The sequence below is a fragment of the Helobdella robusta genome (genome assembly GCF_000326865.2).
Source record: "Helobdella robusta unplaced genomic scaffold HELROscaffold_26, whole genome shotgun sequence".
Classification (NCBI taxonomy): Eukaryota; Metazoa; Annelida; class Clitellata; order Rhynchobdellida; family Glossiphoniidae; genus Helobdella; species Helobdella robusta.
In genome coordinates this window covers 1,082,351-1,097,350 of record NW_008704349.1, presented here as the reverse complement: position 1 = coordinate 1,097,350, position 15,000 = coordinate 1,082,351, and the positions used below count along the sequence as shown (strand labels likewise).

Below are 15,000 nucleotides of genomic sequence, written 5' to 3'. Positions count from 1 at the left end.
GCATGTATGTATGTATATGTATACCTAAATCCAATCCATACAAAATCCATACAATATATTATCCACACAAATTATATAGAACTCGCGAACGTAACGGCATCTTTGTTGAGAGGATGGTGATTTTTAAAGCACTTGGGCTATATATGATACACATTGTGTCACACACACACACATGCACACACACGCACACACACACGCACACGCAAACACATAAAGCAACAATTATTTGTCTTGCCTTTCTTTCTCTCTTCCATGTTTTCCTTGCAATTTTTTCAGAAAAACACCCACGCAAAAATTTTTATCTACCAGTCAGCAGTTTTTTTCACGTGATTTGATCTGCTTACTGGTTGTAGTAGTAGTTGTTGTAGTAGCAGCAGAAGCAGTAGCGGCGGCAGCAGCAGCAGCAGCAGCAGCAGTAGTAGTAGTAGTAGTTAGTTCTGAAACAGTCAAAATAAATAATTCATCGTAAATAAATAAATATGTTGAACTTTGCCTGGCAGTTGTAAATAATGAATTCCATATCAATACTGAAGTGATCATCAGCTCTCAACATTTTGACGATACAGACGCACACACGCACACACACAAACACACATACACCACACACACACATACATACAAACAAACACACATACACAATTTCTATTATAAATTTAAACATAATCACATTTCATCATATACAATACTAATAACTGTTAATTATCATTTATTTGTTATTATAGCATGAAAGGATGTATCAATTTTATTTATTATCTGTCTTGTATCTTAAATCATTGTAGTTAAAGAAGAAAAGAAGAAGCAAAGAGAGAGAAAGATAGATAGATAGATAGATAGAAAGATAGATAGAGAGAGAGTGAGAGAGAGAGAGAGAGAGAGAGAGAGGGAAAACGACGAATCAAGTGTTGATAATAATAATCTTCAGCAATAAATATTTTATTTATCAATACGAGATTGTAATGTATAAAAATGTATACATGTAATTTTCAGTAGTATATCCTACACATCTTATACATCCTGTATATCATATATTTCCTACATATGTCCTATATATCTAATATATCATATATATCCTATATATATTCTATATATATATCACCATATATCATTGCTTTAAGAGTTATTGAAATAAATTAGCTATGACTCGTCGTTGTTTTTAACTGTTAGCATTATACTTAGGCGTTATTATTACATTGTAACTAGACATTTTATTTATTAAATTAAATACTCTGTATAAATAATCACAGAATTAATTGAATAATTAATCAATTAACTAATTATATTTTTCGGAATTCCATAAATTTAAAGAGTCTTTCAAACCAAGAGGAATTACCAATTACCGATTCATCGTTCATTTTTCATTTAAGATTATCTTTAAAAGTTTACATAAAATCCAGAATCTATACTGACTATTACAACATGTTTAATAATAATAATAATAATAATAATAATAATAATAATAATAATAATAATAATAATAATAATAATACTAATAATAATAATAAAAAGAATAATTATAATATGAATAATAATATGAATAATAATAAATTATTATCAAGGCTGATAGCGTTAGTTATTATTCTCAATGTAGTTTCAACAGTAAAAGGTGCCCACGATGCTGACGGGTTGGAGTTTTCCAGATTGAACTTTTTAATTTTTTCAAGATTTCAGATGTTTTTTGATCTAATTGTTGATTTAATGGTCAGCATTATGAAAGCCAATTTGATAAAATGAAAACTGATTGAGATGATTATATAAGAACTGATTGAGATTCTTTCTACTAACTAACTAACTAACTAGCATTATACTTTCATTCAGTTTCAAAATCTAAATTGAACAGTAACGAATAATGAAACGATATCACAAAATCACAAACATCAAACACACACCACACACACACACACACACACCACACACACACGCTAACGTATGTGTGTATGTATGATGTGTGTGTGTAAATGTACGTGTGTGCGTATGTGCCAAGAAAAAGCGCGTAACGCACACAATTCTTTTCAAAGGATTCCAGGTCCCTATCCGCTGGACTACGTAGACTACATAATCATCGGCGTCAGCTCGTTCGTCTTTGTGGCTGTGGCCATAGGTGTTGTGTTTATCACCGTCAGGAGCAGATATCAGAGGTAATGTGTGTGTATGTTTGTTTGTGTATGTGTGTGTGTGTTTGTATGTGTATGTGTGTATGTTTGTATGAGTATTTGGTATTTGTATATATGTGTGTGTTTGTATGTGTTTGTATGAGTGTTTGTATGTATGCAGGTGTGTGTGTGTTTGTATGTGTGTGTGCGTGTGTGTGTGTTGTGTGTGTCTAACTATTGCAACATTGTAGAAAAAATAATGTAATGTTAATTTTTTCAATTCATCTGCAGGTAGAATAGAAATGAAAGAGACTGAACATGCCTTGATTTTTGGAATTTTTGAAATAAATTATAACAACAACTAGCAATAATTAATAATAATAATATTAATAATTATAATAATAATGATTAATAATAATGAAAAAATTATGACTACCACAATGAATACACTTTAAAAATTGATTGGTTCAATATTTGTGTAAATATTTTTGACTCAATAAGCTTAGGCTAGTCAATACAATGTGAATTTATCTATGAAAATAAAACCGGTTGTTTTGCTGTAAACAAAACATAAATGATACAAACATGAAACATATGAGATACAAACAATAATACATAAGAGATACAAACAACGATACATAAAATATAGAAACATCGATACATAAGAGATACAAACAATGGTACATAAGAGGTACAAACATGATTCATAAAAAATACAAACATCGATACATATGAGATACATACAGGATACATAAGAAATGGATACATGATATTTAAGAGATACATACATTCTCTCGTGAAGATATCTTTCATTTGTGATATTAAAAACAAATAAATAAATTTATATACCAATAAAAAACGTTCTTGGACAGTAACGTATTGAAACATGTGAACAGATAACAAGATGGTTTTTGAAGGATTGTATTTTCATTTAGCACACCGTAGAACTACATCAGTCAGGTACCATCATTATCATCTTCATCATCCTAACCCTCCCCATCATCATTCACTCACATTATCATCATCACTATCATAACCAAACCGCCACCGCCATCATCATCATCACCATCGTCATCATCATCTTGAAGGAGTAACGATTGCAGGCGAAATTTTTGGCCGCCAATATTCCGTTACACAGATTATAACTGCACGTGTAGGCTGTTAATGTCACAGCTGTGTTATTGTCACCGATTGGTATCGTTAATGTTGTTTGGCTGGTCTTACTGGCAATCGCTAAACAGTCCCTATACGTTACTGTGGAAAAAATTAACAATTAATGTAATGTTTTTAATGTAATGTTTTTAATGTAATGTTTTTAATGTAATGTTTTTAATGTAATGTTTTTAATGTAATGTTTTTAATGTAATGTTTTTAATGTAATGTTTTTAATGTAATGTTCTTAATGTAATGTTCTTAATGTAATGTTTTTTTTTGCAGTTTCGCGTGGTTTAGCTTAAGGTGGTGGGAAATTTAATCTAAGCTAATCTAATGCTTTGTATCGTCATTGTAGCTATCATATTATTATTATTGCTGTTATTACTATTATTATTATTATTATTATTATTATTATTATTATTATTATTATTATTATTATTATTATTATTATTATTATTATAGACAGACATTCAAATGTATAATAACTATATTAAGACTGATTACATTTCTCGTTGTACGCATTTTATATCTATAATGGCGAGCATCGTAGACTACTTTCTCCTTTTAATTCATTTTAATTCATTTTATTTTATTTTATTTCATTGAATATTTATTTCGCCCCTTTTTTGGAAAAAAATAAAAGAGTTCCCATTTACCTTTTCCATTGATTTGCTCCATGTAGCATGATTCTCCGTAACAAGTTGTCAAGTTTGACAGAGGCGTTTGACAAGAATCATCATCAGCAATACTGTCGTTATTATTATTGTTGTTGTTGTCGTTGTTGTTGCTGTTGTTGTTGTTGTTGTTGCTGTCTGCCTCTTTATCTTCGCTTGATCGACACGAATAGCACTTCACTACAGACGGATTAACTTTTAAAATATTATAAATCGCTCATTGTTATATTTTATCATCTGACTGCAAATATAATTATTAAAAAGTTAACTATAATTGATAATAATAATAATAATAATAATAATGATGATGATAATAATGATAATAATGATAATAATAAAAGCGTTAATTTAATTCAAAGGTATCGAATTCAAAATTTTGAAATTAACTCGTGCATCCGCTACTAATTATGGTCACAAATTAAAGAAAATTGAAACAATAAAGTACTCAAATTAACACTACATTGATAATTATATTATATTAATAACTATACTATATTATTAATTATATTATATTATTAGTTATATTATATTATTAATTATATTATTATTAGTGTTATCATCATACCAGGGTTTTGTAGTTGGTCGTTACACATGTCTGTGGAGCATGTGCAGGCTTCATAGGTATCAACCTTGATTTCACATGTATCATTCTCCCATATATCCGATATACAATCTTTCTCGTATCGAATTCTATCTCCTGCTGTGTGAAAAAAGAATTATGAAATTATGGCGAATTATGAAATTATGGCAGTATTAAATATAATTATGGTAAGGCTGATGAAAATATGTCAGATAGAAAGTGGAATGATTAAGACGTTTGGTAATGTTGCAGCAGTAAACAATGATAATCATAAATATTAATAATAAATAATAATAATGATGATGATGATGGTGATGATGATGATGGTGATGATGATGATGGTGATGATGGTGATGATGATGATGGTGATGATGATGATGGTGATGATGATGATGGTGATGATGGTGATGATGATGATGGTGATGATGGTGGTGGTGATGATGATGATCATGATGATGATGATTCTAAAGGAATTTGAAGTCGTTGGATCTGTGGAGGGCTACTGGGGTGACAAATGAGAGCCTAAACAAGCTGGCTATGAACTGCAAGCTACTGGAAGAACTCGATCTTGGATGGAGGTGAATGAATGAATGGACGAATGAATGGATGAATGACTAATGAATTGACTTAATTGAATGAATTAATGAATGAATGAGTGTGTGAATTAATGAATGAGTTTGCAAGTGAATTGATTGATGAATGAGTGTGTGAGTGAATTAATAGGTGAATGAATGTGCGAGTGAATTGTTTGATTGATAAATAAACAACAGATTGATGGATTGATTACATAAAGGTTAGTTCATTCGTTCATACATTCATTTATTTGTCCTTTCATTCATTCATTCAGAAAAAGTCTAAGATTTGATGAGGATTTTGTTCAAGTCATTGCAGAGTCTTGTCCGAATCTGAGAAAGCTATTCCTCACTGCTCACAGGCAAGTTATCTGATTGATTTATATTAGTCGATTGAATGATTGACCGATTGATTGAATGATTGATTAATTAATTGATTGACTGATTGATTGATTGACTGACTAAGTTATGAGACTGATTGATTGATTGATTGATTGATTGATTGATTGATTGATTGATTGATTGATACCTGCACACACACGCACACAGAACCGTATATGACTTCGATGTTGAGTGCATTTATAACGGCTGCCCCAGACTCGAGCAGTTGGATCTCCTTGGCACTTCAGTCACTCTGGCATCTATTGTGACGTAAGCGAATGAATGAATTAAAGGATAAATGAATGAATGATTGATCGAAAGAAAGTGTGAGCGAGGGAATGAATGAATTAAAGAATGAATGAATGATTGATTGATCGAAAGAAAGTGTGAGTGAGTGAATGAATGATTCAGTGAGCTACTAAACGAACAGAATAGCCAATCGTTGTATTTTTTGCTACAAAGATGATTGAACGAACGAACGAACAAATGATATATATTGAATGCTATACGCATATATGTAGATACACACACGCACCACACACGCACAGGCTCCTAGATAGATGCACTAGGTTAGAACTTCTGGATCTTTCCTTCTGCCCAAATATGGATTACGTAGATCTAGACGAAGTTGTCTCGCGCCATAATAGCGCACACTCACAGCAGAACGATCCCAATACTAACCCTGGCAAGAGGCCATTCCTAGATGTGAAGAAGAGCTATCAGAACAATAGTTTATTAGACGAGATTGAAAATTAGGATGATTGATTGGCTGGTTGGTTTGTCTATTGGTTGGTCGGTTGGTTGGCTGGTCGGTCGGTCAGTTGGTTGGCTTATTGATTGGTTGGTTTGTTGATTGGTTGGTCGGTTGGTTGGCTGGTTGGTCGGTCAGTTGGTTGGCTTATTGATTGGCTGGTTGGTCGGTTGGTTGGCTGGCTGGTTAGTTGAATGAATGTGTGAATGAATTGAATGAATTACTGACTAGAGAATGTTGCATAATATTTTTTTGTTCAATCGCTGTACGTATTTATATATATATATATATATATATATATATATATATATATATATATATATATATATATATATGTATATATATATTACATTTTTTGTATTTGAATGAGTGAATGACTGAATGAATGCATTAGTGAATGAATGAGTTAATGAATTAATTTATTATTGACTGAATTGTTGGGAAATTTTAGATTATATTAGAAAAAATTAATTTTGCATGTTCATGTTCTCATTCTTTTCGTTTATGATTTTGGTGTGTTTTTATTGTCTGTTCGTTCATTCATTCATTCACTCATTCATCCATTCATTCATTCATCCATTCATTCTCGTGGTTTTCTTAATTATTCTACATTGCTATTTCATTGAGTTCATTAAACAGACAAAGGCATTTGCGCGTGTTTATAGATCTATCAATTATCTTATTTATTAATTATTTATTATTCTTGAATTATTCAATTAATTACTCAGCTAATTAATCAGTTTAATTAAATATATTTTTCAAAACGCATAAAACACGTATTTATCCATGATATGAACTAGTCTTCCATATGTTTCGTAATATATAATATAAATGTACGCATATATATATATATATATATATATATATATATATATATATATATATATATATTTATAGAGAGAGAGACACATAGAAAGATAGAGAGAGAGATAGAGAGAAAGAGAAAGAGGGGAAATTTCTTTCTTTAATAAAAGTTTTATAATAAACTCTCGATTCTGTTCATGCGATTGTGAATACATACGGTAAATCAGGAAGAAAAAACTCTGTCCGAATTTCAAATTCTGGTTAATTTGGTAATACTAGGCGGTGGGATAGAGGAATTGTTAACGTGCCTGCTCACTCTTAAGCGGTGACCGATTTCGAATGCAAGTGGATCCCAACTTATCACGTGCAATGTGTGTGTTTGTGTGTATGTTGCATTGTGCCACGTGTAGGTGTTGTTGTTATCTCAAACGTGATCGATTGTTGTTATTGAGACGTGACGCGTTGTTATAGTGGGTCAATTTTATTGTTATTCATGATTTGTTAGATCTGTGATGTTGATCGTTCATTTGATGGTTTGTCTGTTGGTTGGTTGGTTCGTTTGTTTGTTTAATGGTTTGTTTGATTGTATTTACCTGTGGTTTTTGTATGTATACTTGCGTATATGTGTGATGTTTTATGTGTGTTGTTGTTGTTTATGCGGTTGTTAGCGCTGTTTTGTATTGTTCTGAGTTAATTCAATGTGCCATTATTACTTTTAATAAATCTGGACTAAATTATTTTTAGTTACCTGTATTGCTAAGCAGATTTACCTGTATTGCTAAGCAGATGTGTGTATTTGTGTGTATGTATGACCATCACCATACAATGTATGTGTGTGTGTGTTTGCGTGTGTGTACGTGACCCACATTCCGTAGTTGTACAACAAAAATGCATTAAAATAATTAACGCTAACAAATACTAACTAATTAACAGGTATGTATGAATTCATGTATATATGTAGGCATACAAACCACACATACATACACACACACACACGTACACACACATTCACACGCATACTAGCATACATGATCCAAATAGCGTTTTAGACCTCACAAACAAACATTGAACCAACACTATGTAACACAATTAAATACATTTATATACAGCATATATTTGTATATGTACATTTAATACACACACACATACATAAGGTATACATACCTTATGTGTGTATATATACGTGTGTGTTTATGTTTATGCATGTGTGTATGTGCACGTGTGTATGCAGGTATGCGTATTTATGGTATAAATACCTTAATGCTGTTTTAAAATTTGTCAGATTTTTATTAATATATAAGCCGGCTTGGGTCTCTTGGTTCGGTCAGAGTTTGGCAAGATTTTTGGTATTTTGAGGTTTGTTTGTGTCTGTGTATGTATGTATTGTGCGTGTGTGTTTATGTTTGTATGTATTGTGTGTGTATGTATGTATGTTTGTATGTATTGTGTGTGTGTATGTATGTTTGTATGCATGTGTATGTACGTATGTTTAAATTTCAGTTACAGTATCGTACCGTATCATAATGGAAATTTGCAATTATCATAATGATATAGATACAATAGAGCAGGAGTGTTTTGTCTGGTTTGATATCTTGCTTTTGATATTTTGCTTAATGATATCTTTACTTTCATACCAATTGAACGCGATTTTAGAGTTGTGTGTGTAAATTTTTTTATTCGTAATTGAAAAAAAAAGATTATTCTCACAATTTATTGCTTTTTCCCATGTTAATCATCATTAATTGATTGAATAAATTAAAATATTTAAATAAATAAATAAAATAACCAGCATCATTATTTCTTTACTTATGTTAACCTAGACATTTCTGTGAGAATTTTTATTTAAGAATTTTTTTTTATTTAAATATTTACTTCTTATCAAGTTTGATAAAACATTTTTGCTAAACTAAACATTTTTCAGATATAAAGAATTTGAAATAACCTCCCTTGAAATAACCTCAAAATCTTTTAACAGCTTCTGATAAAACCTTCTTCCAAACAACATACAAATAAAACCTCTTGGAAAACAACAACAACAAAATGACGTCACGAAACGGTAAAAACATCAACAACGTCTTCGTTATCTTCGCTATCTTCATCATCACCAACCTGCCAAAAGTATCTTCTATCAACTGTTTCAGTTGCTCTCCAGCTGATTCTAACTGCGGCCCAACTTACTACGTTGAGAAAGATAAAGTGAACGTATGCAATGGCGAGTGGTGTCAAAAAATTACTGCTTATTATAACGGTACGTTTTTGTATTGTATGTTTTGTGATTGTATGTTTTTGTATGTTTTGTGATTGTACGTTGTTGTATGTTTGTCATGTATGTCGTTGTATTATTGGCATCTTAATGCCTGTATGTTTGTTAGGTATGACTTGCAACTTATTGATCTGTTTGTACCTTATGTTTTGTATGTCAGGTATTGTATTCTTTTGCTTGCATGTTTTGATTTTCGTATATTGTTGTATTGTATTTTTATGTTTGTATGTTTTGTTTTGTATATTTTCTATACTGCACCCGCAACAAACAACTCTAACAAAACCGCAACAGGCGAACAACTGATAACGAGAGAATGTCTGAAGTCGCCACCACAAGCCACCACCAACTACACAATCGGCTGTCGTAACGTCAACATTCTTGGTTCAACTGCAGAGATATGCACGTGTAATGTTGATTACTGCAATGGTTATACCAATCCAACAGCTGGTTTGTCGTTGTTGTTGCTGCTGCTGCTGCTGTTTTGTTGTTGTTGTTGTTTTGGATGAATAATAATAATAAGAAGAAGAATTAATAATAATAATAATAACAGAAACCGTAGTAGTAGTAGTAGTAAAAATAACACCAACAAAAACTAACCAAAAATTTGGCAAAGATATAAAACAACAACACACCACCAACATCAACAAAAAACCACAACAAAAACAACACAACAACAACAAAAAACCACAACAAAAAAACAAAAAAACAACACACAACCAACATCAACAAAAAACCACAACAACAACACAACATCAACAACAACAACAAAAACAACAACGACGACAGATGTCTTATCAATGAACAACGACAACATCCTCAACAACAACAACTACAACAACTACAACAACATAAAATGCGTCATGTGTGTTGGCCAGCAATGCAACGACCCTGTCAACAAAACTTTATACACCTGCAGATCTATGGCCTGCTTCAAAAACATCTACACGTCCAACGGTTAGATTTTGGGGTAATGACACTGTGGGATTTGTTTCATCTCGTTATTGAAACCATAAAAAAAAATTTCACAAAAATATTCACACGATCTTACAAACACACACACACACACACACGTCACAAATTCATCATACTCACACACACACAAACATACACACATACACAGAAACAGACACACACACACCAACACACACACACACACACAGGCATCTCAGTAACAGTAAAAGGTTGCAGTTCACTGATTGCCAGCACCATCGATGACTGCAAAACCAGAACCTACAATGGAGTCACGTCGAACAAGTGCCTATGTAGTGAGGGCCAATATTGCAATGCTTCTCACGGACTTGAATCTTCAAGGGGAATGATTTTGGCTTTGTTGGCCTGTCTTGGGGCGATTTTTGGTTTTTTTAGAGTTTAGTTCATAGTTTCCTGTTAAAATTTTTTGGGTTTTTTGACAGTTTTTTGGTTTTATTTGAATTTATTGAAGTGCAATTTTGGTTTTTGTGCTACAGCATTGGTGGCGTGTTTTTAATGCGGTTTCAAATGTTCTCTAATGTTCAAACCGAAAGATGGATCGTTCACTTTAGACGGATGAGAGTAGATGGAGAAATGTTGTATGATGTTAGGCAGTTGCCGTTGTAAATTTACTTGCTCTGAAATGAGGAAATGAGTTTTGTCTTTCAATTGCATTCATTCCTTTATCATATATTTATTTATTTTAAAATCTTGAACTGACCGACGCCCAGAAAATTGTTTTCATTAAATCTTAATTATATATTTTTGTGATTTAACTGGTTGATTTTTAACTTTTTATGTTCACTTCATTTTGACATTACATAGCATTACAATACAATACACTACAATACAATACAATATTTTACATTGCAATACAACACAATTCATTACAATACAATACAATACATTAAAATAAGTTACCTTATATCTATTCCTATTAGCAATATTATAAACTAAATGTTTTTTAATTTTAATCACTTTTTTTTTAAATTAACAAATCCTTACTAATCATAAATAAATCGAATTCTGTAGTTGACACAAATTATTTTTTATAAATTTTCGAAATTTTTAACAAATTTTGTAATGTGTAAATAAATAAACTTTGATTCAACTGTGTTAACTGTGAAGAAATATCGCTCTTACCAACAACAACAACATTACCACTACTACAATTACTGCCAGTTGCGATGTTGTTTGTGGTAGGGTTATTCGCAGTAGCCGATGTAGCAGCTGTAGTAGTAGTAATGTTAGTAGTAGTAGAAGCAGATATGTTAGTTGTAGCAGGTCTCTGCTTCTTAAGATTGGTAAAATGGCTTTCATCGTGTTTGTTCTCATGTGCCTGGTCCAAAAATATGGGAGGCGGATGACTTGATCGTGAATTTTGTTGCTGTTGCAATTGTTGTTGCCTTGAGTGTTGCTGGGATTGCTGTTGTCTAGCATGCTGTTGCTGTTGACGAGTTGTTTGATACGTCGGCTGGTGTCTGTCCGTGTTGCTGTTGTCTGTTCTTGCTGAATGTTGCTGTTGAGTCTGCTGTTTCTCCTCTGAATCTAAATAAAAAATTGAAAAAATTGATTTAGAAAAAAATACATATTCATCATACACATTAAAATAGTTATGACTGATTACAAATGGTACAAGCAGTTATATTGGTACTATGAAAACGCTATGGCGGGCTTATCATGAACGATATTATCAAAACCATAGAGCCACCTACCTCTCTTATCTCTGTTGCCATAGCAACCTCTGCCATCATCATTTTTATCTCCATCATTGTCATCCTCTTGGAGGTGGTGGTGGGGCGCAACATTTTTAGCGTCAACGTACTTCTTATAGATATCATCCTCGTAAAACTTCCTCCTAGCATACTCTTCCGCACCATCCCTGAGCTGAACTGAAGCGCTTCAAAATCGAAATAAAAATAATATTTATCAAATGAAAACGCGTAGATTATTGTTCTATGCTGACGAAATATTTAGTTTGACGTAACCAATCCAAAATCATAATAACAGATTCCAACCGTTCCATTTGAATTCGTTCGTTAGCGGATCAGATTGAGTTTTCACACGATACTATCAAGCGAAAATAATGGCGAGGTTGCTTTCTTCGCCGTGCACTTCGTTGCTCTTATTAATTATTGCGAGTGTTTCAGTCATCGATGTTGCTGGAGGTAAAAACTACTGTCGCATGCCACCCGTCGATGATTTTTGCGAGAATCTTTCCAAAATGGGTTATAGAAAAATGGATCTTAAAGACTACCCCGGTTGCGGAGTCGAGGTACCTCAATCTCAAACTGCGAGTGCACCGACAGTCATCTACGGACAAGCGGTGGGATTACATTTATTTTCTATCCAATTGTTGTTTGAAATACTTTACAAAAAATATAAAAAATTTAAAAAATGATTGTATGTTAAAATTCTGTCGGACGTGGAAACTTGATCATTCGTTTGAAATGTTTCTAAAGAGTTAAATGAATTATTTTAAAACGGTGGTGGAAAAACTTCAATTATAAACTCAGGTCGACTCTTTTATGTACATGGTTGTGATGGTCGATCCGGACGCTCCAGATCCTAAGAATCCCACTGATCGCTATTGGCTGCATTGGGTAAAAAAGAATATAACGGTAAAATAGTGATGTAAAAATTTTAAAATTAATTTTATGTTTCGTAATATTTGTTAACTTATAGGGCGTTGATTTGCAAAAGGGAATAACTAGTGATGGCAAAAATGACCTAATGGGTAAGTTAAATATCTTAGTAACTTTGAGTTCAGTATATATTTTTGCTTTTTTGTGCACGAAAATTTTGTTAAAAGAACATATTTAATGATAAGATGAAACTGATTCTAAAATCACCACAAAATTTTTAAAAAATTTTAATGTCTTTTTATAGTTTGTGTAAATCACTTCAATTTACTCCAGAGATTAAAAAAATATTTACAGCATTCAAACAATAGGATAATTTAATGGAAATAAATATATAATGAAACTATCGCAAACAATATTTTCATCACTTGCAGAATTTATTCCACCATCCCCTGTTGGACCAGAACCCCACAGATATCAGATTTATATTTTCTTGGAACCAAGGGACGAAAATTATCAGTTAATTGACAAAGAAAGACCACGTTGGAATGTGTCAAAATTTGGGATAGATTCACTTATATGCGATTACTTTTATACCGGCTACGAGTTCTTAACTCGTAACCCCAATCCAGACGTCCCAACTAAGAAACCAGATGTCCCAACTAAGAAACCAGATGCCCCCTCGACAAAACCTCCTGGCCCAGTTTCGACTGAAACTCAGCCACACACTACATCAACTGATAAAGAACCAAGTGGCGTTGCAACTTGTTCGGCTTCCTTGCTCATCATCTTTTCTCTGCTTTCAACGTGCTGATGATTTTCAAAATTTACTGAGTTGCCTGCATTCAGTTACCTCGTTCAAGAACATTTCCAGAGAAGCTACTTGCTGCTGTTTGTTTTTTGTAGTTGCAAATTTTTTTGTTGCAAATTTTTTTGCAAAATGCGATACGATGATGAAAAATTTTTCTACAGCAGACCATATTTGTTTCTATATTCGTTTGTTCGTTCGTTCAATCAATTCATTCATTCATTCATTTATCATTCATTCATTCATTCATTCATTCATTCATTCATTCATTCATTCATTCATTCATTCATTCATTCATTCATTCATTCATTTGTTTGTTTATTCAATTCACTCTGTCATTTATTGTTTACAAATATCTGTTTATATTTGATATATATATATACACTTATATATATATATATATACTGTATATATATATATATATAGTTATATATATACATATATTTATATACACATTTTCACACACATATTTATGTAAAAATTCAAAATACAACGATTTATCACGGTTAAAAGTGAATTAAGATTAGCATCAGTTATCAAAAATTTATTCATTTAAAAAAAAAAGTTTAAAATATTATATATTCGTTTTGTGCTCTCTATGTATCAATGATATCTTGGTATTTTAATGGTTATTTCTTATATAAATATCCAACATGTATAAGCCTATGCTATGTGTATTTACATGCAGGATTTGCTTGTACTCATCATATAATTTTTGTTTGTGTGTCTGTGTGTTACTCCCTTTCACCATTGTTAAGCTTCGAGATTCTAACAATGCAGCGAACGTGTTTCTCTTTAATCACTGTAGTTATTATTAAATAGTGCTAAGTGGCAAGCATTTGTACGTGATGATGATTGGGTTGTTTTTATATAAAGTCAAATTTAGATGAAGATTGGATTTGTTCGACATTTCAATTTGATAATTATCTTCTGTTGATAAAATTAGGTGCGCGAATAGAATAATCGTCATTATCGTCATCAGTTACGGCACCGTCATCAACAATGACATCATCATCGTCGTCATCATTAGCACCATCTAAGATAACCTCATTATTTCCGGCCCTTTTAAAACTAGCGGTTGTCAGTTTGTTTATATTTCCCACCGGCGACAACTCATCTGTCGGTAAGTTTCTTTTAACGATAATATTGTTATTGAAGTAGCCACTTCTGCTGCTACTACCCTTACTACAACAACAGCAAATAATAATAATAATAATAGAAATTGTTGTCGTAATTATTATAATATTCTGAAATATTTTTCTAACCCTAAAACTAACAGCAGAGCCGAAACTAATAGAATGTAGATGGTGCCTTGGACTGGAGTGTGAACTACCAGCAGCCCAGCAAAGACCTGCAGTGGTTACACTGTAT

General features: G+C 32.1%; 3 protein-coding genes across 3 annotated transcripts in view; 2 read left to right on the top strand and 1 right to left on the bottom strand.

Annotated features, from left to right (window-relative positions):
• Window positions 1–8,638: 8,638 nt before the first annotated feature.
• Window positions 8,639–11,355, top strand: HELRODRAFT_191910 (hypothetical protein). The gene is made up of 5 exons (XM_009019970.1): window positions 8,639–8,817; window positions 8,929–9,255; window positions 9,562–9,717; window positions 10,057–10,224; window positions 10,431–11,355. The coding sequence occupies exons 2-5, from the start codon at window positions 9,048–9,050 to the stop codon at window positions 10,640–10,642; spliced, it is 744 nt and encodes a 247-aa protein (XP_009018218.1). The 5' UTR covers window positions 8,639–8,817; window positions 8,929–9,047; the 3' UTR covers window positions 10,643–11,355.
• A 970-nt stretch (window positions 11,356–12,325) lies between these two features.
• Window positions 12,326–13,635, top strand: HELRODRAFT_173357 (hypothetical protein; the record flags this gene model as incomplete). Its single annotated transcript, XM_009019969.1, has 4 exons — window positions 12,326–12,565; window positions 12,756–12,860; window positions 12,925–12,976; window positions 13,256–13,635. The coding sequence occupies 4 exons, from the start codon at window positions 12,326–12,328 to the stop codon at window positions 13,633–13,635; spliced, it is 777 nt and encodes a 258-aa protein (XP_009018217.1).
• Window positions 13,636–14,363: 728 nt separating this feature from the next.
• HELRODRAFT_173356 (hypothetical protein) overlaps window positions 14,364–15,000 on the bottom strand; it is a gene marked incomplete at both ends in the record, with an annotated part of 9,638 nt that continues 9,001 nt past the window's right edge. Inside the window, one exon of the mRNA XM_009019968.1 lies at window positions 14,364–14,431. Coding sequence (XP_009018216.1) covers window positions 14,364–14,431 — 68 coding nt within the window. The remainder of the gene's footprint in view (window positions 14,432–15,000) is intronic.

Excerpts from the sequence above, each read along its gene's own strand:
- HELRODRAFT_191910 (XM_009019970.1), top strand. The coding sequence starts at position 9,048 with ATGACGTCACGAAACGGTAAAAACATCAACAACGTCTTCGTTATCTTC. Across the intron at positions 9,256-9,561 it reads AATTACTGCTTATTATAACG|GCGAACAACTGATAACGAGA; the intron begins GTACGTTTTTGT and ends AAACCGCAACAG. Across the intron at positions 10,225-10,430 it reads AAACATCTACACGTCCAACG|GCATCTCAGTAACAGTAAAA; the intron begins GTTAGATTTTGG and ends ACACACACACAG.